Source organism: Myxine glutinosa, chromosome 7 (assembly GCF_964187855.1).
Source record: "Myxine glutinosa chromosome 7, kmMyxGlut1.1, whole genome shotgun sequence".
Classification (NCBI taxonomy): domain Eukaryota; kingdom Metazoa; phylum Chordata; class Myxini; order Myxiniformes; family Myxinidae; genus Myxine; species Myxine glutinosa.
Genome location: NC_136267.1, coordinates 36694652 through 36722057, shown reverse-complemented (window position 1 = coordinate 36722057; position 27406 = coordinate 36694652). Strand labels below are relative to the sequence as shown.

The window sequence follows — 27406 nt, the reverse complement described above, 5'->3', positions numbered from 1 at the left end:
AGTTTTGGGGGAATCTTCTTAAAAATCCCTTTTACTTGAACACAAAATGACCTTACATGTGATGAAGGTGTTAAACTACAGTTTTTTTATTTACAGTAAGCAATTCCTCGAGGTTGATTCTTCTTTATTCTTTCAAATGCAGCACATGGCTCCAGATAGCATAATTTGCTGAGGAGTGCAGCTTGTGCTGCTGATGCAGTGCCCCCTGTAGGTCAGAGCAGGAATTTGGAATTTGTTAATAGTGCTGCCGACAGCTCACCTCCTCTTGGTGAAGGATACCACCAACTCATGCTGGCAGACGGGACGCCCCAGTTTAACGTCCAGCAGAGGGACATTGATTCCTCACCCTGGATATGAAACACCACAATAACTGTGTATAGCTGGATCCAGATTCAAATCCATGTTAGACAGCGCGAAGATGAGTGCGCGTACCTGTACGCTATCCTGCCAGCATTCTCGTGGTTGATATAATACATGCGGCTTTAACAGACAAACAAGCAATTTTAGGGAATGTACAAATAATAACATACATGTACAATAAAGCAGTCTAATTGTGACGTATGAAGCACCTAGCTGCTGGTTGCATCATCTTTGTTATGCCACTGATACACTGTCCCCTGCATAATACTAGTACACAATGGCTCAGTACTCTTTATCAAATACAGCCCCCTCTCCACCCCCAACAGACAGATTAACTCTTGATTACTGGGCCAAATGATTATATATATACATATATCTATCTATAATTCCACTAATCTCTGTGTGTATGTTTGTTTGTATGTTTGTCTGTGACCGCTGTTTCTCGACAACTACCGGTCCGATATACTTGAAACTTGCCAGGTATATTGCTGGGGACCCGAGGATGTGCCTTTTCAAGGTTTTAAATTAATCGCAGAAGTAGTTACCGAGCTATGTCCAAAAAACGATTCAACCAATCAGAGAGCAGCGAGCTATCACGTGTGCCGAACGTGGCGAACAGACTCTGCCTCGGATGGCACATTTGAGAGCGTATTCATTTATTTCCCGTCGGCAAACTATGTTGCCGTTAAACTATGTTTTAAAACTAATTAAAACTAATTTGCGATTCATCGTAACTGCGATTCGTAACTGCCGTTCGCTTTGGCTTTGCGAATGGACCAAACCATTTCATGTAAATAGAGGGGGGGGGGATTGTCACCGTACTCGCAAGCCGTTCGCTTTGGACCAAACCATTTCATGTAAATAGAGGGGGGGGATATAATTTTAGATATAGATATAGTACGGGCATGCCCTAGTATATATAACATCATTCAGTGTACAGATTATAAGTATATGGCATAACAAGCAAGGTATTGAACAAACAGGAAGAGGAGGAGAGAGCGATAAGCAGGGGCAATGGTGCTGTAGTTTAACTGCACCTGGCCATCCAAAAATCACGACAGGTGACCTTTTATCTCAGGATGAGCCACTTTGAAGGAAACTTTGGGGACGGCCTTGGTACATTTATGCATTATGACCGAAAAGGAAGCGAGTCAATCCTCTTTGGTTGAAATCCATATTCTTAGTATGGGTGCTGGCTGTAAAGACTACTTTTTGACCTTTTAATCCCACCCTGACGCATCATTAGCGTAAGAGAAGTTTGAAAATGTTAACATTTAAATGGCTAGAATGGGACAGCCAAATTGAATTCCTGGTTTAAAAATACTTGTGCACATTATATGATGATACATTAGTCAAGCGGGTAAACCGCGGCCATAGATTACCGAGAGCTGCAGATTTAATGCTTCTCTTGTTAAAGGGATGTAACCTCTACATCGGCGTCAATTATTGGGATGTATTTTCAGGGAGACTTAATAGTATTGAATAGATAGTTCGTCATGAGTATTGAAACATGCAAGTTATTATGGATAGCCTAAACTATTTACGTATTATCGTAATGCACATACCGAGTGTTGTTTGTTAGGGTTAGGGTTGTAATTGTAGTGAAAAAGAACATGATGTGATGTAAAATCTTTGCAGTGCAATGTTGGCTCGGCTGGAGATGGCTACATCTGTGGGCCTGACACTGATATAGACAGCATACCAGATGAGGCCTTGCCTTGCAGTTCACTTACCTGCAAAAAGGTAACTATTTGCACAAGTAATCAAAGTGTTAGGGGAACGTTCTTCATATTGAATGTGCATACAGTTCCTTCCATAAGTATTGGAACAGTGACGTCTAATTTGTTATTATTGCTATAAACTGAAGAAATTTGGATTTGAGATCAAAATATGAATATGAGGCAAGAGGACAGAAGGTCAGCTTTTATTTATTGGTATTTCTCGACATACAGTCGTGGCCAAAAATATTGGCACCCTTGCTTGAATTTTTTTCAAATAATTCCCATTTCTTCCAGAAAATTGTTGAAATTATAAAATCTTTTGGAATCCACAAAAATATTTCTTTGGTTTTCAGTGGAACAAAACAAAAAAAGCAAAAAAAAAAAAAAACCACTAAATCTTAGCTTATTCCACACAGAAATCCTAAAATGGCCCGGACAATATTATTGGCACCTTTTAGAAGTTGTTAGAAATAATTGGATTTCAAGCAGGTGATTCTCCTTTACTTTGGAATTGAACTCACCTGTGGTGAGTTGCAAGTGCCTGCAATATAAAAATCACTCATTCAACCAGTTCAACCAGTGGGTACCGCAACGAGCATGGAGAAAAGAAAGAAAACCAGAGAATTGTCTGAGGTCAGACACAAGATTGTAGCCAAGCATGGACAATCTCAAGGCTACAAGTACATCTCCAGAGACCTTGATGTTCCTGATTCCACCGTACGCAATGTTATGAGGACGTTTAAGGCCATGGCATTGTAGCCAACCTCCCTGGATGTGGCCGCAAGAGAAAACCTAATCGAAGATTGCAGCAAAGGATTGTTCGAATGGTGGAGAAAGCACCTTGATCAACTGCGAAACAGATTCAAGCTGACCTTCAGACACAAGGTACGACAGTTTCAACTCGCACCACCCGCCGCCAACTCCATGAAAGGGGGTTCTATCTATGGTAGCAGACCCAGGAGGACCCAACTGCTGTGAAAGGCCAACTGGAGTTTTCCAAAACACACCTGAACAAGCCAAAATCCTTCTGGGAGAATGTCCTGTGGACAGATGAGACCAAATTAGAGCTTTTCGGTAAAGCACATCATCTCTATGTTTACAAAAAACAAAATGAAGCCTTCAAAGAAAAGAACACCTTCCCTACAGTCAAACATGGAGGAGGTTCAGTGATGTTTTGGGGTTGCTGTTCTGCCTCTGGCACTGGGTGCCTTCAATGTGTGCATTGCATCATGAAATCAGGAGATTACAAAGCCATTTTGGAAAAAACTGAAAAATGTTGCACCTCTATATCTCCAAAACCGCTGCATGGAAAAAATTGAATGTTGTGGTACACACAGTTGAACAAAACGTGAAAATCATGACTATGTGGTTTGAGACAAAATCCTACGTGCAGGTGTGTCGATGATACTGTCAGTATTACAATGTTCACACCTGTAATGAACCTTCCAATGGGAGCATTCAGCGGTTTGTGGAGCACTTCCAAGAACATGGAAGAGTGAAAAATCAAAATATAGTGGCCGCTCACCAAGTGTTACCAAGGACCAAGGGAACATTGATCTTGTGAGAGATTCTGCTATTGAAAGTTCAAAAGAAATCCCACCATCGGCGTTCCCAAGAACTGGCGATCTCTCAGCCTCATATATGTGGAGCATTCTCACTTCTGAACTCAAGCTCTACCCCGACACCATATCTGTAAGGCATAAACTAACTCTGATTGACATGGCAAGATGAATAACAATGTGTGATTGGTTCAGTGACCGAATGGAAAGATACCCAAATTGGGTCAACTCCTTGTGGTTCAGTGATGCTTCCATTTGAAAGGGGCTATCAACAATCACAACAACATCTTCTGGGATGCTGAGCCTCTTGAGGAGGTGTCTGAAATGTCTCTCAAGGGCCCCAAGTCCACTTGCTTCTGTGCATTGAATGCCAGATGTGGTATGTTGAGACCGTATTGGTTCGAGGACGCCAATGGTAAGATGGTGACAATCAACAGCGAGCAGTACCGTGAGGTTTTACGCCGATTCTACACTGATCTTGCTCAACGACGGTCTCCAACCCAACTCAGACTTGCAGACGAGTTGTGGAGAATTTCGGTTTAAATAGTCCACTTTTTTTGAAACACTGTATGTATATTAGCATCGGCAGTGTAAAGTGATAATATTTACACAAAGTGATATTTTCTTCTGGAACACACTGTACACTTGAAAAAAAGATGGTGATATACTGCAACCAGTTTTGGCTTTGCTGGACCTAACTGTGATGTTTTTGAATAAAATGCAAGGATCACAGCAGGAATCGCCCTGCCTGTGAAACACCAGGATGACAGTTTATAGCTCGTTCCAGATTCAAACCCAGGCTAGACATCTTAATGCGAGTATGCACACGTCTCGGCCACCTTGCCAGGCTGAGGTGGTAATCTTAATACCCATTTTGAGGATCAATTGATAAAGCACTGAAGTCAAACGAGTAGAAATTTAAAGTCAAAGCCTAAAAATGAGTTTGAATTTTGTTGACTCGGTACATCAATGTTGTGGTACTTGGCACATCCTTTTCTGTCTAGGACAACTGTCGCTTCACTCCAAACTCAGGCCAGGAGGATGTTGATGAGGATGGTATTGGAGACCAGTGTGATGAAGATGCTGATGGCGATGGAATAACAAACATGCAGGTTATTGCCTTTAAACTACTTTGCTCACATCTCTAAGTGCCTGTTTACACAACACAGTAGCGATCAACAAACCCAAAAAGGCCTCGGGTGATGGAGCATCTAGCCCACCCAAGGTCTAGCTAGTTCGATCTAGCCCACCCAGGGTCTAGCTAGTTCCATCTAGCCCATCCAGGGTCTATCTAGTTCCATCTAGCCCACCCAGGGTCGAGCTAGTTCCATCTAGCCCACCAAGGATCTAGCTAGTTCCATTTGTATACAAGATCGAGGCTCGTGTAAGAGCTAACATCAATCACACAAAAAAAAAAACGGACACACAAAACATACAAAAAAGGGAACGGGAGACAAGATGGGGAGAGAGAGGGAAGCACACAAGTACAGCAGCAGAGATCAGGGACAACGGAAGATCTGTGGGAGGGAGTGGGCTTGGGAGGAGGAGGCATGGGAAGGCGGGGGAGTGGGAAAGTATAAAACACATGGACACTGCTGGAACTTCCAGGAAATGAAAAAGTCGGTATTTCCAAAAAAAAAAGTGGATATGGGGTGAATTAACGGGGGTAGACGAGATCAAGGTTTTGGATGGGGGAAGATAAGAGATGGTGGTGAACAGCTGTTTTGAAGACCTGGAGGGAGGAGTGGGATTGAAGAGAGTGAGGGAGATTGTTCCAGAGGTGGGAGAAAAGAGGAATGAAGGAGTGAAGGTGAGCAGAGAGTCTTGATTTGGGCAATTTCACCAGAAGAGGGTTACTGGCAGATCTTGTGCGACCTGTAGGAATATTTGTGGGACAGAGCACAGATAGAACTGGGGGAGCAAGGCCGGAGAGGAGTCGGTAGAAGACAGAAAGACCACCTACCTGCCTGCGGTGAGTGAGTGAAAGGCCCTCGGAGTTAGCTTCATCATGGGAGATTCCAATGATTCTGAAAGCTTTGGTTTCAACAACGTGAAGACGAGCTAGGTGTGAGGCAGGAGCATCAACCCAGAGGGGAGAACAGTATTCCATTGAGCTGCGGATGAAAGCCTTGTATGTGGTGAGGAGCTCACGTGTGCCCAGGAAAGACCTCGCACGACGCAGGATGCTCAGTCGGCGACTGGCTTTGGAGGCCAGCTTGGAAATAAGGCCATCTAGCCCACCCAGGATCTAACTCGTTCCATCTAGCCCACCCAGGGTCTAGCTAGTTCCATCTAGCCCACCCAGGATCTAGCTAGTTCCATCTAGCCCACCCAGGGTCTAGCTAGTTCCATCTAGCCCACCCAGTGTCTAGCTAGTTCTATCTAGCCCACCCATGGTCTAGTTAGTTCTATCTAGCCCACCCATGGTCTAGTTAGTTCTATCTAGCCCACCCATGGTCTAGTTAGTTTCATTTCGCCCACCCATGGTCTAGTTAGTTTCATTTCGCCCACCCATGGTCTAGTTAGTTTCATTTCGCCCACCCATGGTCTAGTTAGTTCCGTCTAGCCCACCCAGGGTCGAGCTAGTTGCATCTAGCCCACCCATGGTCGTGATATCGTTCCCAAATTTAGTGACACAATGCTAGGTGGCCTGTTTTTGTGGTTGTGAAATGGCAGAAGTGTCTTAGTGTTGTGTGCGTAGATGAACCACATCATTAAAAACTAGAACGGCACTCTGAAGAGCGCATACCTCCACCAGGCTGACCAGTTTACATTTTGTATCCCACTGATAGACCAGATCTGAATCAGGACCTGAACTAAAATGTAATCAGCTTGTTCTTGTCGCCTATAAGAACTCGTAACTTGTCACCAAGTTTTGTCATAACTTGTCCACAACTTTTTGAAATATGCGATATATTGTTTTTGGCCCCATCTCTCAATGGTGAAGAATCACTTCAGATTTAAAAAAACTCCCATAACTGGATCCGGATCTAGTTCTTCACCAAAATCGAATCAATTTGTGCTTGCCACACACCCAACCTGTCCAACAAGTTTCATCATAATCCGTCCATAACGTTTTGAGATATAGTGCTATTTATTATTTTTTGCCCTATCTCTCCATGGTTAAGAATCACAAAAATAATTTGGATGTCCTGATCTGGATCTTCACCAAAATCTAATCATTTAGTCCCTATCACACATGCAATCTGTCCACCAAATTTCGTCCTTATACACTACATGACTAAAAGTATGTGGACAGCCGAACATCACACATCTCATTCCAAAATCATGGGCATTAATATGGAGTTGGTACCCCCATTTGCTGCTATAATGGCCTCTACTCTTCTGGAAAGGCTTTCCACTAGATGTTGGAACATTTCTGCGGGGATTTGCTTCCATTCAGCCACAAGAGCATTTGTGCGGTTGGGCACTGATGTTGGGCGATTAGGCCTGGCTCACAGTCGGCGTTCCAATTCATCCCGAAGGTTTTTGATGGGGTTGAGGTCAGGTCTCTGTGCAGGCCAGTCAAGTTCTTCCACACCGATCTCGACAAACCATTTCTGCATGGACCTCGCTTTGTGCCCAGGGGCATTGTCATGCTGAAACAGGAAAGGGCCTTCCCCAAACTGTTGCCACAAAGATGGAAGCACATAATCGTCTAGAATGTCATTGTATGCTGTAGCGTTAAGATTTCCCTTCACTGGAACTAAGGGGCCAAGCCCGGACCATGAAAAACAGCCCCAGACCAAACTTTACAGTTGGTACTTTGCATTCGGGCAGTTAGCGTTCTCCTGGCAGCCGCCAAACCCAGATTCATCCTTCGGACTGCCAGATGGTGAAGCATGATTCATCACTCCAGATAATGCAATCCCACTGTTCCAGTGTCCAATGGCGGCGAGCTTTACACCACTCCAGCCGACGCTTGGCATTGTGCATGGTGATCTTAGGCTTGTGTGCTGCTGCTCGGCCATGGAAACCCATTTCATGAAGCTCCGGATGAACAGTTGTTGTGTTCATATTGCTTCCAGAGGCAGTTTGGAACTCGGTAGTGAGTGTTGCATCCGAGGACAGACGATTTTTACGCGCTATGCGTTTCAGCACTCGGTGGTCCCGTTCTGTGAGCTTGTGACCTACCACTTCGTGTCTGAGCTGTTTTTGCTCCTAGACGTTTCCACTTCACAATAACAGCACTTACAGTTGACCGGGGCAGCTCAAGCAGGGCAGAAATTTGATGAGCTGACTTGTTGGAAAGATGGCATCTTATGACGGTGCCATGCTGAAAGTCACTGAGCTCTTCAGTACGGTCTATTCTACTGCCAATGTTTGTCTATGGAGATTTCATGGCTGTGTGCGTGATTATATATACCTGTCAGCAATAGGTGTGGCTGATACAGCCGAATCCACTAATTAGAAGGGGTGTCAGCATACTTTTGGTCATGTAGTGTTTGTCCATAACCCTTTGAGATATCCTGCTCACAGACAGACAGACAGACAGACAGGGGTGAAAACCTTTGGTGGCAGAGTCGTTTACTTTTGTGTTGTTGTTTTCACCTTAAAAAAAACTTTATGCAGAATAGAAAGTAATTTCTCATTACTCAAGCATCTCTCGATATTCTTTTCTACCCTTGTTAACCCCCCTCTCAACCCCCCAACATCCCCTCCCAGCCTCACCGCAATCCCTCCTTCCAAAATTCCATTTTCCCCCCCTTAGAGTTCCCTTCTGTATTCATCTCGTCCACCCAATGCATCCTCACCTGCCCCCCCATTCCTACCACACCCATTGTTTGGCCAAGCCTCCCTCTGTCTGGACCTTCGGCTCTGCTAAATTGGTGTTTCCCCCCTTTTTCTGCTGTTCCTTTTGTCCTGTTGCATCCTGATCCAATCAGCGTACTAGCACTAGCTCTTCCATGAGCGTTGACTCTGTATACGAAAAACCTGTTCAGCATGGCGGATGTATGTACTCTACCGCGTGACGTTCTAGTTATTGTAAAGCTTTACTTATTGTATCCCGTGGCTGAACATCTCATGAAGTTTCATTCAATCTGTATTAATCGAGCTTTACATTCACATTCACAATTTGCATTCACTTGCCATGTACTTACGTGTTCTTCTCTGACCACAGGACAATTGCTGGCTCATTGCAAACCCTGTGCAGATGAACTCAGACGAAGACAGTTTTGGAGATGCTTGTGATAATTGTCCCCACATGATAAATAATGACCAGAAAGACACCGATAACAATGGAGCAGGAGATGCATGTGACACAGATATGGATGGAGATGGTAAGGGGTTTCTTTTTTTTTGTTATTCTCTATTTTTTTTTCAAATACTATTCCAATCCCACCTGGAATTGATCGGCAATATTGCGGCAAGAGTAAAAACTGATGCTGATGCTTTTCTTCTCTGTAGGAATTCCCAACATCTTGGACAACTGTCCACATATTCCTAACCCTCCTCAGACAGACTATGATTCTGATGGTGTTGGGGACCCATGCGATTCATGTCCTTACACCAGCAATCCATCACAGGTCTGTACCTCGCTAATCTCTCTTCTCCTGGTCCCCAAGTGACCAGGTTTCAGTTTCTGGGAACAGTAAATAAATAAAATGAAGGATAAAGACATTATAATTGATGGAACACACCAATAGTGCATTTAATTAAAACTGGCGTCACAAACTTTTCAAAGCAATTGTTCAGACTATTGTGCAACCAACAGTCTTGAGTAAAGCAAATGATTTTTGAGTTTGATAAAATTATGTGTGAATATGAAAAATCTCACTTACACATATATACATATATATAGTCTTATACATATATATGTACATATATAAAACAATATATACATATATATATATATAGTCTATACATATATAATTATGCACAGTGCATTCAGAAAGTATTCAGACCCCTTCACTTTTTTCACATTTTGTTATGTTGCAGCCTTTTGCTGAAATCGTTTAAATTCATTTTTTCCCTCATCAATCTACACTCAATACCCCATAATGACAAAGAGAAAACAGGATTTTAGAAAGTTTTGGAAATTTATTTAAAAGAGAAAACTGAAATATCACATTGACAGAAGTATTCATACCCTTTGCTATGACACTTGAAATTTAGCTCAGGTGCCTCCCATTTCTCTTGATCATCTTTGAGATGTTTCTACACGTTGATTGGAGTCCACCTGTGGTAAAATCAATTGATTGGACATGATTTGGAAAGGCACACACCTGTCGACATAAGGTCTCACAGCTGACAATGCATATCAGAGCAAAAACCAAGCCATGAGGTCGAAGGAACTGCCTGCAGAGCTCAGAGACAGGATTGTGTCGAGGCACAGATTTGGGGAAGCCTACAAAAAAAATTCTGCTGCATTGAAGGTTCCGAAGAGCACAGTGGCCTCCATAATTCTTAAATGGAAGAAGTTTGGAACAACCAGGACTCTTCCTAGAGCTGGCCGCCTGGCCAAACTGAGCAATCGGGGGAGAAGGGCCTTGGTAAGAGAGGTGACCAAGGAACCGATGGTCACTCTGGCTGAGATCCAGAGATCCTGTGTGGAGATGGGAGAAACTTCCAGAAGGACAACCATCACTGCAACACTCCACCGATCTGGGCTTTATGGCAGAGTGGCCAGACGGAAGCCTCTCCTCAGTGAAAGACACATGAAAGCACGCTTGGAGTTTGCAAAAAAGCACCTAAAGGACTCTCAGACTGTGAGAAACAAGATTCTGTGGTCTGATGAAACCAAGATTGAACTGTTTGGCCTCAATTATAAGCGTCATGTGTGGAGGAAACCAGGCACCGCTCATCACCTGCCCAATACCATCCCAACGGTGAAGCATGGTGGTGGCAGCATCATGCTGTGGGGGTGTTTTTCAGCAGTAGAGACTGGGGCACTGGTCAGGGTTGAGGGAACAATGAACGGAGCAAAGTACAGAGATATCCTCAATGAAAACCTGAAACAGAGCGCTCAGGACCTCAGATTGGGCCGAAGGTTCACCTTCCAACAGGACAATGACCCTAAGTACACAGCCAAGACAACGCAGGAGTGGTTAGGGACAACTCTGTGAAGGTCCTTGAGTGGCCCAGCCAGAGCCCTGACTTGAACCCAATCGAACATCTCTGGAGAGACCTGAAAATGGCTGTCCACCGACAGTTCCCATCCAACCTGACAGAGCGTGAGAGGATCTGCAGAGAAGAATGCCAGAAAATCCCCAAATCCAGGGGTGCAAAGCTTGTCACGTCATACCCAAGAAGATTCAAGGCTGTAATCACTGCCAAAGGTGCTTCAACTAAGTACTGAGTTGAGGGTCTGAATACTTTTGTCAATGTGATATTTCAGTTTTTCTTTTTAATACATTTGTAAAACTTTCTAAAATCATGTTTTATCTTTGTCATTATGGGGTATTGAGTGTAGATTGATGAGGGAAAAAATGAATTTCAACAATTTCAGCAGAACAACAACACTGGCTGCAACATAACAAAATGTGAAAAAAGTGAAGGGGTCTGAATACTTTCTGAATGCACTCTACATATCGGACCAAGAGTCTGTTACAAGTTTGGACCATCGGTGTGCACCATTCTCTAAGGTCATAGTGATCCCACTGATGCAGAGCCCTCTGTAGGTTAGGGCAGGAATTTGGAATTTGACTTGGGTGCTGATGATAGCTCAATGTTGAAAGGCATTGCGAGATCTTCAAGGTCCACCAACTGAATGAATGAATGAATGATCGTTTTAAGGCCATTTTCCCCGCTAGAGCGGGGGTTAGCGGGGGTCAAGGTCCACCAACTAATGCTAAGAAATGGGACACCCAGCTTAAATTAACGTCCATCCCAAGGAGGGCACACATTGTGATGGAAACCCTCATGCCTGTGAAACACCAATCAGAGAGTTTACAGTTAGCCGGCTGTAATTCGACACAGACTAGGCAGCTCAAGAGCATCAATACCACTGCACTATTTGTCACACAGTGATAGTCTTTATGTTATTATGTTTCTCTATAGTATTTATGATCATGTACTTATTTATTAAGCCCCCCACCCCCCTATATGGCATAGGGGAAGCTTATTGCTGTTGTATGGTTTGCTTCGACAATTGGCACCCCCATTTTTTAATGGCACCACCGAGTTTCCTAGACCCCTAGGAGTACGAAACCACCATTTAGAAAATGATTATTATTGTTATTATTATTATTATTATGTGATTTTCTTGTTCTTACTGCATTCTCAACAACACTCCAAATTTCCAAACTGTATAAATTTCTGAGCTGGTTGGGACTTTCGGAATGAAATTTGCATCAATAATGTGAATATAAAGTATGTGCGGTCGAGCGAATTTTTTGACCTTGACCTAATTTTAAGGCCATGACCTAATTATAGTCATTTTAACATTTTCACCATAACTCGACTAAGGTTTGGCAGATCGTTACAAAATTGCCCTCTGTAGATAGCGTAGGGAAAGGAACATTTAAACATAATTTACATCATACCCCTCAGGGTTAAAGGTCAAAGTCTTACACCTCCTGAAGTATTAAACCACCATTTAGTAATTTCTCCCTTTTTCTGCCAATGTCTGAAGACTTTCAGAATGACATTTTGCTTAATATAAAGTAGGTGGGGTTGACATAATCGTTTTGACATTGACCTAATTTTTAAGGCCAGACCCAATTATAGACATTTTAACATTTTTCACCAAAACCCGACTGGGATTTGTCTGATCAGAACGAAATTGCCCTCTCTACTTAGCCTTGAGCAACCCACATTTACACTTCATTTACATCATACCCCTCTGGGTTGAAGGTTTTACGAGCAGTCTTACACCGCCAGGAGTACTAAACGACCATTTAGGTTTTTCTCCATTTTTTCTGCCAATGTCCGAGCTGTATCTCAGAGGCCACTGGGACTTTTGAAATGAAATTCAGCATCAATAATGGGAATATAAAGTCTGCAGGGTTGATTTAAATTTTTTGACCTTGACCTAATTTTTAAGGTCATCACATAATTATAGACATTTTAATATTTTTAACCATAACTCGACTAAGTTTTATCCAATGGGAACTAAACTGCCCTCTCTAGATAGTCTAGACCAAGTCACATTTACACTTTATTTACATCATACCCCTCTGAGTTGGAGATCAAGGTCAAATGGCGGTCTGTTAAAAAAACCACGGTTTTTTGTCATCGCTCAATTATCCCAATGCAGAATCTCAAAGACCGCTTGGCCTTCCAAGGTGTTTTTGCATTATAATAGTGGATATGCACTGAAGTTGTGCACATGATACTTGATTCGTGTCCTTGACCTACCTTTTTCAGATTGTGACCAAATTAACAACAAACACATTTTTGATCATAAATTGAATAATTTTCCTCTGATTTTCATGATGTGAGTTTTATGGATAGATTATGGATGGGGTCATCTACATTATATCCTTAGATGTTGAGGTCACACCATGACATGAATACAGTGGAAAAAGGTTTGGCAAAAAAACAAATGGTAAAAACAATTATCATTTCGTTTTCTCAAAAAATGTTTCATTTGGGATTTATATCATTCAAAATATTTCTTCATTTTGTTTGCAGTCTGACATTGACAGCGATCTCGTTGGAGACATCTGTGACACCAATATAGACAGGTTGGTTTCCCAGAATATTTAATCGTATATATGTATATGTTCTCTGTCAGTCTGTGTGTCTGTCTCTTTGTCTCTGTCTCTGTCTATTTTTTTGCATCATGTTGTCTCTATTTGTCTGTGTCTGTCTTGGTGGGTCTTCAAAATCAAATTGCCGCCATTTTGTTTGCTCTATATAGGTCCTCACGTTTCATAGGCCTCTTCTGTAAGGCTCACAATTTGACTCTCTCATGGCTTTATCTTAACTCTAATTCAATATCTGATTTCACTTTTCAAAGTCACCAAGATGGTTTAAGAGTCGGATGCAAAAAAACGGGAAGAAATTTAATGTTTTTAGACAAAAATGCATTTAAAGTGAAATTAAGGCCGATTTTAAATCTCAGGGTTGTAATATAAAGTCCATTCAGACTTCCTCATGGCTTCATCTTAACTCGGTTTCTATATCCAATTTCATTTTTCATAGTCATTAAGATGGTTTAAGACTCGGTTGCAAAAGAACGGGGAAGAAAATCGGATGAATATTGAGGTTTTAAAAGGAAAAACGCGTTTTAATAGCTGTTTCTGGTTGGACCAGGAGAGGGGAGATTTCTGTCGTGCCCGTGGTGCAGCATTTGGCTTCAAACACACAAAAGCGAAATTTCTTTTTTTTTTAAACGTTCGTCTTTCCCCAGATCTGTTTTAATATAATGTAGAACACATCGAGGAACCTCTAGCAATGTGATGCATGCATACTACACTGTATAGGACCTCTTTGAAAGCTCTTCCAGGTCATGGGAATAGAGGAAGGGGAGAGAAGTGGGGAGGTAGTGGGGGAAGAGAGTGGGTGGTTGGGGAGGGAGAATGGGGGTGGGGAGTGGAGAGGATGTGGGAAAGGGGGAAGGATTGGGGGGGGGGGGGGACAGTAGGGGAGGGGAGGGGGAGAGATTGAGGAGGAGAGAGGGTGAGAAGAGAGGTAGAGAGAGTGGTGGTGGAGGGGATGAGGGGAGAGAGGAGTGGGCGTGGAGGGGTGGAAAGGGGGAGGGGGAAGAGAGTTGAGGTTTTTAAGCCACATTTTACATTATGTGGAATTTCCACTGATTCCTGCTATTATATATACTAGTGGGGTCACCCATGGGAATCCCACGGGCATGGAGGTGTATCCTTGCGATCGGTGCAGCCGTTTTTGCGGTACCCGGGACAATAACATTAGGCAGGAGTCCAAACCTGAAAATGCTGGAGACCAAAGCTGAAATTGGAAAAACAATACAGCCTATTTTACTCCAGGGGGTCCCAGGATTACCCACCCAAAATTTCGTTGCGATCGGTTCAGCCGTTTTTGCGGTACCTGGGAATGAACAAATGGATGGACAGACAGACAGACAGACGGCCATTTGGTAAATTTATAGTATGATATATATATATATATATATATATATATATATATATATATATATATATATATATATATATATATATATATATATATATATACTACATGGCCAAAAGTATCTGGACACCCGAACATCATACCCGTATGTGCTCGTCGAACATCTCATTCCAAAATCACTGGCATTAATATGGAGTTGGTCACCCCCTTTGCTGCTATAACAGCCTCCACTCTTCTGGGAGAGATTTCCACTGGATGTTGGAACATTGCTGCGGGGATTTGCTTCCATTCAGCCACAAGAGCATTCCTGAGGTTGCGCACTGATGTTGGGCGATTAGGCCTGCCTCGCAGTCGGCGTTCCAATTCATCCCAAAGGTGTTCGATGGGGTTGAGGTCAGGCCTCTGTGCAGGCCAGTCAAGTTCTTCCACACCGATCTCGACAAATCATTTCTGTATGGATTTTGCTTTGTGCATGTGGCCATTGTCTTGCTGAAACAGAAAAGGGCCTTCCCCAAACTGTTGCTACAAAGTTAGAAGCACACAATCGTCTAGAATGTCGTTGTATGCTGTAGCGTTAATATTTCCCTTCACTGGAACTAAGGGGCCGTGCCCGATCCACGAAAAACAGCCCCAGACCATTATTCCTCCTCCACCAAACTTTACAGTTGGCACTATGCATTCGGGCAGGTAGCATTCTCCTGGCATCCGCCAATCCCAGATTCATCCGTCGAACTGCCAGATGGTGAAGCGTGATTCATCACTCCAGAGAACGCATTTCCACTGCTCCAGAGTTCATTGGCGGCGAGCTTTACACCACTCCAACCGACGCTTGGCATTGCGCTTGATGATCTTAGGCTTGTGTGTGGCTGCTCGGCCATGGAAACCCATTTCATGAAGCTCCCGACGAATAGTTGTTGCGCTGACTTTGCGTCCAGAGGCAGTTTGGAACTCGGTAGTGAGTTTTGCAGCCGAGGACAGGCAATTTTTACACGCTTCGTGCTTCAGTACTCGGCGGTCCCGTTCTGTGAGCTTGTGTTCCTACCTCTTCACGGCTGAGCTGTTGTTGCTCCTAGACGTTTCCACTTCACAATAACAGCACTTACAGTTGACCGGGGCAGCTCTAGCAGGGCAGAAATTTGACGAACTGACTTGTTGGAAAGGTGGAATCCTATGACGGCGCCACATTGAAAGTCACTGAGCTCTTCATTACTGCCCATTCTAATGCCAATGTTTGTCTATGGAGATTGCATGGCTGTGTGCTTGATTATATATACCTGTCAGCAATAGGTGTGGCTGAACCAGCCGAATCCACTAATTAGAAGGTGTGTCCGCATACTTTTGGCCATGTAGTGTATATATATATATATATGTGTATATTGGAAAACTGTCAAGAGGCATCTTAATCAAGATGTTGAAATGTCATACATGTCTGTGCCCGTGGGTATCCCCACGGGTGTATCTGCTATTTCTCTAGCAATATGAGTTCCTTTATAAGGAACTTCAATACAGGAGCAGGCGACTAGGCCCTCAAGCCTGCACAATGGTGGCTAACCTATATTAATTTGTCCATGGTCTATTATTTTTAAATGTTGAGCATCAAGCAAGGAAGCAGCACACACGATGTGTGTGTGTATATTTTTTTTGGGGGGGGTGTGGGGAGGTGGGGGGGAGTTTACATGGCATGGGGTATACAACATGCTTTGTTGCCTGATTGCACCAGAGGGCACTTTCAAGTTAATAATAATAATAATCATAATAATAATACATTTCTATATAAATAAAGGAGGAGTGTCTGTGTGTGTGTGTCTGTCTGGATGTCCGCTTATAACTCAAGAACTACACATCGGAGAAAAGTTTTAGACACAGATTCGGAATCAGCATAAAATGCCGGTGGTTATAGGCTACTTTTTATTTTAATATCAATGGTTAAAAAAACCGGGCCAGCTGCAATTCCATGGTGTAGTTTGTGGCGGCGCTATTGCCCCTTTCCGATCCCATGACGCATTGCGGTTCCGATTCCCGATAAGGTCTATGCGCTATCACCGACACTTTTCCACCTTTTCCATACCTTTTAATCAGATTTACCTTATCGTCCATCGTAATCGCATTACGCTTGGAAACACTAGCATTATCCTTCTTCGGACCCATGGCTAACACAGTAAAGGAATACTGTACGTCACCTCTGTTTTGAATGAGAATCAGCAGTTGCGTGTACGTACAGTATACTGTACATACATATTTATATATTTTTAATGTGCTTTTCATTGTATTTTAAATTGTTTTTTAGCTTCTTTTATTGTTAATTTATGTACTATTTTATTTATTTTAAATATATTTTTAAGGAAAACAAATGTTTTCATGTCCGTAGAAGTGACGTAATGTCGCACATAATGACGTTCGCTGCCGGTCATGAAAGAAATTATGATTCTCTTGCCAAAGTGACATGAAGATCAGGCAGTAAAGTTCTCAACAGTCGTCAGCCTCAAGGACTCCCAACACAGGTTGATTCTCAAGGTGGGAGCACCAATCATGCTTCTAAGGAATCTTGATCCACCAAAGCTGTGTAATGGAACACGATTGACAATCCAGCAAATGATGCCGCATGTCCTAGAGGCAACCATCCTCTCAGGACAATACAGAGGAGAGAAAGTATTCATTCCAAGGATACCACTTATTCCACCTGACCTTCCATTCTCCTTCAAGAGGATTCAGTTCCCCATCAGGCTATGTTTTGCTATGTCCATCAACAGGGTGCAGGGGCAATCAATGAAGGTTGTAGGCCTGAACTTCACAGAACAAGTGTTTGCCCATGGCCAGCTGTACGTGGGCTGCTCGAGGGTTGGAAAACCAAGCAATCTTTATGTCTTGGCACCAAGTAAGAAAAACCAGAAATGTTGTATACCAAGAGGTTTTGAGAAATTGAAAATTGACAAAACGTCATGTAGGAAATGTACTGTGGTATTGCTCTAAAATATACATGTTCTTTTCATCATATATTTGTATTATTCTTATTCAACCCGGGCGAAGCCGGGTACCTCAGCTAGTATTTTATATAGCGCTTTTCAAGAAGCCCAAAGGCGCTTTGACAGAGTACAAAAAACAAGTGCAAAAAGACAAAAATCAATAGGTAAATAATCAAAGCTTATGGTAAATTAAGAGCACTTAAGTAAATTAATAATCAAAGGTAAATTAAGACTTAACGGGCACTTTATCTTTTCAAAATAATGTTGGAATTCATTGAAGTGTCTCCCGGTAAGGACCATGGGATATTTAAGCATCATCATAATATTATTAAAACCCCAGCAAGTTCGAACAGGTACCGACTGTAGTCAGGTGTCAAATGAAGGAATCACCATGATCAATGATTGAATATCGTGATACAGGTAAGCACTCAGCAGACAGACCTCTGAGAAATGACGTTAACCATCGTCGAATATACGTCATATTATTGTTGTTCGACGTCAGGAGTTTAACCAATCTTGGACGTTGATTTGGCGAGTCGCTTCCTCCTGGATTTGGGTTTCCACTTGTGTATCTTGTAGCGAAGCGATTTTAGTTTATATGGTCAAAAAGTTTTGTCCTGTAGTTAAAGAAACCTTATTAGGCCTTATTATTATTAGACTGGCACAACATTTTCCACCATTGAGTTACATAACACCTACTTTGAATTTTGAATTCAAACTATTTGAATAACTATTTATTTGGTTTAAACCAATTAAACCAATTTAAACCAATTATTTCCAATAATTACCAATTACCAATTAAATTACCAATTATTAAATGGATTATTAAATTACGAATACCAATTATTTATCAATTAGTAAATAAATTATTAAATTACCAATACCAATTACCAATTAATTAATTGAATTAATTACCAATCATTATTAATTAAATAATTAATCATAATGATTAATTAATTAAATTTCAGTTTCAATTGTAAAATTATAAATTTAAATAATTAAATTATATTGATTATTAATTAATAAATCAAAATTACCAATTATTACCAATAAACTACCAATTATTGGTAATTAAACCAATTTGGTTTATTTGGTTATTTTTGGTTTAAAACTATTTGGTTTGAATTGAGTAGAACTCTACTTAAAGCAGATTGTTGTTATTTAGATCGCTTTGACATCAGTTCTTTGGTTGTTTAAATAATTTACTGATGAGAAATCTAGTGTTAGAAGGTGATCTGTATAAAGTCTGTTCGTGCTGTCCCCAAAAAAGAAAAAACAACAATCCTTCGTAATTCTGACCTGGAAACCAATTTTACAACTGGATCCATCAAGGTACAGACAATTAATTTGGGTGAAAATGTTAGAATAGTGAGTGGTGTTAGATTACTCGAACTTCCTCCCCATTTAGATGGCAACGGTTGCATATCTGTTTGGAGAAACATTTCAGGCACACGACGAAGCCCGTAAATCACGAGGCATTAATCGAGGCCCAACTTCTTATGTTGAACAAACATTCCTCTTTTGCCTATCCTCAAAATTCCCGCACAAATTGTTTCCCTCCCATTTTTGAAAGCGCAGAGTCTAAAGTGCAAGAGATTGTATCTAAAAAATGTTTTGAGAGATAAATGTTTTTTTGTTTTTTTTGCTGTCGGAATTGAAAAGCATGTTGGAGTCTTGATTCGGGGGTTGCAACATTGATGATGATAATTACGATCGTTGCTGTCACACCCCTCCTTTGGGGTCCTGGGGCAGGATTCTGGGATATCGCACGACCAAGTCCTGAAGATTTCAAGAGCTGAGAATGTACCATGGGCAGGAGTTTGGAATTTTGGCAGGTTTACCCACACACACTGGGTTTCTTTTTCTGAAAGGCCACCTTGGGATCTTTCACACCCACGAGTGAAGACTAGGACATGGGACAGCTGGCTTAAAGTTCAATCCGAATGACCTGCCTGCGAATCACCAGCAAGGCCTTCGGGTCGGGAATCAAACACAGACTTGATCAGACTCGGTGGTGTAATGGTTGGAGCATCCACTCCGAGCAGTGAGGTCAGCTGGTGATCATACCAAAGACCTAAAAAATTGTACGTACAGGTACTGCTTCTGTGCTTGACGCTCAGCATTTAAAAAGGATAGAGCATGGACAAACAACCATAAGTTGGCAACCATTGCACAGGCGTTGATGGGTCTCATAGCCTCCTCCTGTGTTGAGGTTCCTTGAAAAGGAACCTATATTTTAGACAGGTCAAAGGTAAGTACGTACATGACCACTGAGCGAAACCTGCAGGTGCAGACCCTGAATCATGTGTGATTCAAATTGCAACAAAAAATATTTAGTTTGGCAACATTGCAGCCTTTAAGCAAAATAAGTAAAGAAACAACATATTTATTAGGATTAAAAAATGTAAACTAATTAAAATTGTCGTGTAGATGATGCTATTCAACCACTGGACGAATTGCGCCGGGTTAAATGTCAACAATAGAGCACGAGGGGATCCCACCTGAGGCTTTCTGCTGATAACAAGCAAATTACAAGGACATGGACTCCATTTTTATTTTGCAGTGATTCTGGAACAATTCCAAAATGGCAGAATTTATGAACCTCTCTAGCACATCCCCTGCTGCTACCCAGTACCCACCCTCCACTCACCCACAGGCCACACACACCACATGCCACATGTCACATGCCACAGGCTATAGGCCACATGCCGCAGGGACACATGTCACAGGGCCACATGTCACAGGGCCACATGTCACAGGTCACAGGCCACATGTCACAGACCACATGTCACAGACCACGTGTCACAGACCACGTGCCACAGACCACATGCCACAGGCCACAGACCACACACCACATGCCACACACCACATGCCACAAGCCACAGACCACATGTCACAGGCTATAGGCCACATGCCACAGACCACATGCCACAGACCACATGCCACAGACCACATGCCACAGACCACATGCCACAGACCACATGTCACAGATCACAGGCCACAGACCACATGCCACAGGCCACATGCCACATGCCACAGACCACAGACCACATGCCACACACCACATGCCACATGCCACAGGCCACATGCCACAGGCCACATGTCACAGGCCACAGACCACATGTCACAGGCCACAGGCCACGGGCCACATGTCACAGGGCCACAGGCCACATGTCACAGACCACGTCACAGACCACGTGTCACAGACCACGTGCCACAGACCACATGCCACAGGCCACACACCACATGCCACAGGCCACAGACCACATGTCACAGGCTATAGGCCACATGCCACAGACCACATGCCACAGACCGCATGCCACAGACCACATGCCACAGGCCACATGGCACAGACCACATGCCACACACCACATGCCACAGGCCACAGACCACATGTCACAGGCTATAGGCCACATGCCACAGACCACATGCCACAGACCACATGCCACAGACCACAGACCACATGTCACAGACCACAGACCACATGTCACATGCCACAGGCCACATGCCACAGACCACATACCACAGACCACATGCCACATGCCACAGGCCACAGGCCACATGTCACAGGCCACAGGCCACATGTCACGTCACATGCCACAGGCTATAGGACACATGTCACAGGGCCACAGGCCACATGCCACAGGCCACATGCCACAGGCCACATGTCACATGCCACAGGCTATAGGCCACATGCCACAGGGCCACAGGGACACATGTCACAGGGCCACATGCAACAGGCCACAGGCTATAGGCCACATGCCACAGGGACACATGTCACAGGGCCACATGCCACAGGCCACATGTCACATGTCACATGTCACATGCATGACATTTCCTTCCCCAGACCCTTAGCTTTTCCTTTTCTTCCCACTCACATACATTCATTTATATCCCCTTTCCTTATTTCAGTTTTTATCTTTTTTCAATCACCCCCAACCCATTCTCTGCCTACATTTAAATAGATGGCCCCAAATTGTACTGGAAAGCATCACACAATGTATACACAGCTCCAGGATGGCCATCTATCACTGGATCAGATTTACCTGGGTGGTTAAAATCCGAATTGCACGACTTTGTCTGCAGTGTCCATGTGTACCTGTGTTGCTGAGTATTGTATTTAAATTGTACAAAGATCAGTAATGAATGGGAAAATGAAAGGGGCATGTTTTTGGTTAAAATCAAAACAATAATAAGTTGGTAATAAGGCAAACTTTGCTGGGCCTAAAGCGCCCCTACTGCGCCGCAGTTCCTTAGAAGAATGTAAGGGAATTAATATTTAATTAATTCAAATCTAGATGACTTTTTTCATCTATTAATTTGCTATTATTAATTTACACCATCAGATCCTCGTCTTTTTTTTGTCCATTCTACCTTTCCCCATCCAAGCGACGGAGACGGACATCAGGACACACGAGACAACTGTCCCAACACTCCTAATTCATCACAGCAGGACTCCGATGGGGATGGACAAGGAGATGAATGCGATGAAGACGATGACAATGACGGGGTTCCTGACTATGTAGCTCCTGGGCCAGACAATTGTCGCCTGGTCGCCAATCCTGCACAGCAGGACCATGACAGTAGGTCAATATGATCTAATACCTCAGAAAGTAACAATATTAATATATAGAGCTGGTGCTCAACCAGCAAGGTGTCGAGCAGTAGCAAGGTGTCAACGTTGAGTTGAAAGAAGAGACCCGGAGACGCCTTCAAATGTAACGTTTTTAAAATCGGTAACACTACAAATTGAGAAAATGTTGTTCTTGATGAAGTAGGTATTTGTGTCTATCGATTGCTATGGTTGACATCCTGGTTCGTGGGAGATGGTCACCTGTGTTGAAATCACAAGTGCTTTAGCCTCTAACCAGTGTGTATGAAGCTTGGCCTAAGTCTTTCACGAGCTGGCCTGGCCATGCCTGACATTCGCCGAGTAGGGACAGGAATTTGGAATTCGGCCATTGTGCCGGTGATACTCGCCTGCTCTTTGCGAAGGACACCATGTGATCTTTAATGTCCACCAACCCATGCGGGTAGACGGAACTCCCAGTTTAACGTCCATCCGAGGGACGGCACACACATTGATGAATCACCCAGCCTGTGAAACACCGAACTGACAGTTTATAGCTGTGTCGGGATTCAAACCCAGACGAGACAGCTTAGAGGCGAGTGTGCGTACATCCTATCAACATGTATATGTCCACTTATAAGGATATATATATACAGTCACGTGAAAAAGTAAGTACACCCCATGTAAAGTTTTGACTTTTTCAACATATTTCAACATACAGCTATTTGATCTTCATTTCAACAATATTGATAGATAAAGGTGATATAATATAACAAATATCATGAAACATTTACATTTTTTAGTCCATTGTATAATTTAAATAAACATAAATGCAAATTTCGCATGTGGAAAAAGTAGGTACACCCTTGGCTCTAATAGTTGGTATTGCCCCCTTTGGCAGAAACAACCTCAAGTTGGCGTTTCTTATAACTGTCTACCAGTCTCTGACATCGACTGGGAGAAATTTTTGCCCACTCCTCCATGCAGAATTCTTTCAGCTGTGCGATGTTTGAGGGGTTTCTTGCATGCACAGGTCGTTTCAAATCCCCCACAACATCTCGATGGGATTTAGATCCGGGCTTTGACTTGGCCATTCCAGAACCCTCCATTTCTTTCTTTTCAGCCATTCCTTGGTGGATTTACTGGTATGTTTAGGGTCATTGCCATGTTGCAAGGTCCACCTTCGGTTGAGCTTCAACTTTCCGACAGATGGCCTCACATTATCCTCAAGCACCCTCTGGTACAATGAAGAATTCATAGTGGATTCTATGATGGTGAGCTGCCCAGGCCCTGATGCAGCAAAGCTGCCCCAAACCATAATATTTCCACCACCATGCTTTACAGTTGGTATCAGGTTCTTGTGGTCAAATGCTGTCTTGGGTTTTCGCCAAACATGTCTTCTGGTACTGTGGCCAAATAGCTCTACCTTTGACTCATCTGTCCAGAGCACATTGTTCCAGAAGTGCTGGTCTTTGTCTGGGTGTTCATTGGCAAACTTTAGTCTTGCCCTGATGTTCTTTCTGGACAGCAAACGTTTCCACCTGGCACACCTCCCATGTAGATCAAATTTGTGCAGCCTCTTTCTAATGGTAGACTCGTGCACTTGGACATCAACAGTGGCAAGAGCTACCTGTCGGTCCCGTGATGACATTCTGGGGTTCTTAGAGACTTCTTTCAGCATCTTGCGGTCTGCTCTCGGGCTGAACTTGCTGGGGCGGCCTGGCCTGAACAAGTTGGCAGTTGTTTGGAATCTTGTCCACTTGTAGATGATCTTCCGGACAGTCGAATGATTGATTTCAAATTGTTTGGAGATCTTTTTAAATCCCTCCCCAGACTCGTAGGCATCTATAACCTTCTTTCTGAAGGCCTCAGAGAGCTCTTTTGATCTAGGCATGGTGACGCCGCACACTTCAACAACAAAGGGCAAACCAAACTAAATGTCTGAGGTTTAAATAAGACAGGTTCCTCCAAGATCCTCTCTAACGATGTTCTAATCATTTGCACCTGAGCTGGTGCACCTGATTCTAATTTTAGGTATTTGAAGTAATGATAAACGTAGGGGTGTACTTACTTTTTCCACATGTGAAATTTGCATTTATGTTTATTTAAATTATACAATGGACTACAAAATGTAAATGTTTCATGATATTTGTTATATTATATCACCTTTATCTATCAATATTGGTGAAATGAAGATCAAATAGCTGTATGTTGAAATATGTTGAAAAAGTCAAAACTTTACATGGGGTGTACTTACTTTTTCACGTGACTGTATATATAGTGCATTCAGAAAGTATTCAGACCCATTCACTTTTTTCACATTTTGTTTTGTTGCAGCCTTATGCTGAAATCGTTTAAATTCTTTTTTTCCCTCATCAATCTACACTCAATACCCCATATAATGACAAAGAGAAAACAGGATTTTAGAAAGTTTTGCAAATTTATTAAAAAGAAAAAACTGAAATATCACATTTACATAAGTATTCAGACCCTTTGCTATGACACTTGAAATTTAGCTCAGGTGCCTCCCATTTCTCTTGATCATCTTTGAGATGTTTCTACACTTTGATTGGAGGCCAGCTGTGGTAAATTCAATTGATTGGACATGATTTGGAAAGGCACACACCTGTCTATATAAGGTCTCACAGCTGACAATGCATATCAGAGCAAAAACCAAGCCATGAGGTCGAAGGAACTGCCTGCAGAGCTCAGAGACAGGATTGTGTCGAGGCACAGATCTGGGGAAGCCTACAAAAAAAAATTCTGCTGCATTGAAGGTTCCCAAGAGCACGGTGGCCTCCATAATTCTTAAATGGAGAAGTTTGGAACAACCAGTACTCTTCCTAGAGCTGGCCGCCCGGCCAAACTGAGCAATCGGGGGAGAAGGGCCTTGGTAAGAGAGGTGACCAAGAACCTGATGATCACTCTGGCTGCGCTCCAGAGATCTTGTGTGGAGATGGGAGAAACTTCCAGAAGGACAACCATCACTGCAACACTCCACCGATCTGGGCATAAGCTGAAATTGGAAAAACAATATAGCCTATTTTACTCCAGGGGATCTCAGGATTACCTACCCAAAATATCGTTGCGATCGGTTCAGCCGTTTTTGCGGTACCTTCGAACGGACGGACAAACGGACGGACAGATGGACATTTGGTGAATTATAGTAAGATTCAGATCGAAGGCTCGCGTAGCACCTTGTACATAAAGCACATGCAATACAAAGCCTTAGGAGACATCACTGTACTATGAGATGATCTACAGTGAAATTAGTAAACATTCGACAAATACATATGGTACATGGCATTAAACCTGGGTTCCAGTGTCGTCAGTCATCGGCTCATATGGGAAGACAAAAAAGGACAAATCTGCAATGGCCCTATAGCCAAATATCTTTCTTAGGACATACTCTGTGTGCCAAATGCCATGCTTGTATCATCAAAGGCACAATTCCTGCACCTATCTGCCATACTATATGATATTTGTACAAATCCTTTTGTTACCCTACTGATGCATGACTGCCACCTATTCAGGTGATGGAGTCGGAGATATTTGCGAGGGAGATTTTGACAATGACCAGATAGTGGACCACATTGACGTGTGTCCTGAGAACGCACAGGTCACCACAACCGACTTTCGCGCGTACCAGACGGTTGTCCTGGATCCAGAAGGAGATGCACAAACCGATCCTCACTGGGTTGTTCTCAACCAGGTTAGTGGGATTTTTTTTGCCATCCTTTGCATGTCCATCCCTAGTTTCCTTGGTGTATCTCCTTTTTCTCTGAACACTGTCTCGCTCATTACCTCATCAGTACATTATCCTGCTTCGGACGTAATTAATAATGCTGCTCTTTGTAATCAACCTCATCGTCCTTTCATTGTCGTCATTGTGTTTACACTCATGGCAGGGAATGGAGATAGTCCAGACCATGAACTCTGACCCCGGGCTCGCTGTGGGTAAGATTTTTTTTTTTTACACTTGTTTATTTATTTTTTTGTATACAGAATCGAGGTTCGTGTAAGAGCTAACACGTTGCACATGAAAACATGCACAGACACATATAACATACAATGGAGGGAGCGGGAGACAAGAGGGGGAGAGAGAGGGAAGCACACAAGCACAATAACAGAAGAGAACAGGGACGTCTGTAGATCTGGGGGAGGAGGGAGGGTTACACGGTATAAAGCAAATGAACACGACTAGGAATTTCAAGAAAGAAGTTGGGGATTGAAAGAGGCGAATTTGGGGTGTTTTAACGGGGGTAGAAAAGATCAAGGTTTTGGATGGGGGAAGATAAGAGATGTTGGCGAACAGCTGTTTTAAAGACCTGGAGGGAGGAGTGGGATTGAAGAGAGTGAGGGAGTTTGTTCCAGAGGTGGGAGAGAACAGGAATTAAAGAATGAAGGTGAGCAGAGAGTCTTGATTTTTGCAGTTTCACCATAAGAGGGTTGCTGACAGATCTTGTGCGACCTGTAGGAATATTGGGGGGACAGAGCACAGAGAGAGCTGAGGGAGCGAGGCCGGAGAGGAGTTGGTAGAAGACAGAAAGAGCACCAACCTGCCTGCGGTGAGTAAGTGAGAGGCCCTCACAATCGGCTTCATCGCGGGAGATTCCAATGATTCTGAAAGCTTTGGTTTCAGCAGCGTGAAGCCGAGCTAGGTGTGAGGCAGGAGCACCGGCCCAGAGGGGGGAACAGTATTCCATTGAGCTGCGGATGAAATCCTTGTATGTGGTGAGGAGCTCAGGTGTGCCAAGGAAGGACTTCGCACGCGGAGGATGCCCAGTCGGCGACTGGCTTTGGAGGCCAGCTTGGAAATGTGGTTTTCCCAGGAAAGATCGTGGCAGATAGTGAGACCCAAAAGCTTGAGCGACAGAACTTCTTGGAGATTATTGTTGAGAAAGTAGATGGGAGGGTTGTCCAGACGGTCTTTTCGGAGAGACATTGTAAGAGTGTGAGATTTGTCAGGATTGAAAGACATGTTCCACTTGTTTGCCCAGTCTGTGATTTTGTCCAGGTCTGTAGAGAGTGAGGAGGCTGCAGACTGCCGATCTGAGGGATGAGGAATGGAGCGGCAGAGAGTGGAGTCATCATTCGTTCATTCAATCATATCGGTTTACTGAACTCATCAAACACTGGACAAAGCAGTCTGAAGACTGAAATTTGTCGAGTTTGCAATAACAATATTACATAGAACTTACAAGTGCATATAAAAATAAAAATAATCATATAAAATAACTA

At 43.1% G+C, this 27406-nt stretch overlaps 1 protein-coding gene across 3 annotated transcripts in view; it reads left to right on the top strand.

Moving 5' to 3' along the window:
* The window catches only part of LOC137431123 (cartilage oligomeric matrix protein), a 64518-nt gene that overhangs the window by 28978 nt on the left and 8134 nt on the right, over positions 1-27406 (top strand). For all 3 annotated transcript variants that reach the window (XM_068122079.2, XM_078781491.1, XM_068122080.2), the window contains exons 15-22: positions 1999-2103; positions 4645-4752; positions 8763-8922; positions 9050-9168; positions 13217-13269; positions 21985-22178; positions 25699-25877; positions 26074-26122. In XM_068122079.2, coding sequence (XP_067978180.1) covers positions 1999-2103; positions 4645-4752; positions 8763-8922; positions 9050-9168; positions 13217-13269; positions 21985-22178; positions 25699-25877; positions 26074-26122 — 967 coding nt within the window. The remainder of the gene's footprint in view (positions 1-1998; positions 2104-4644; positions 4753-8762; positions 8923-9049; positions 9169-13216; positions 13270-21984; positions 22179-25698; positions 25878-26073; positions 26123-27406) is intronic.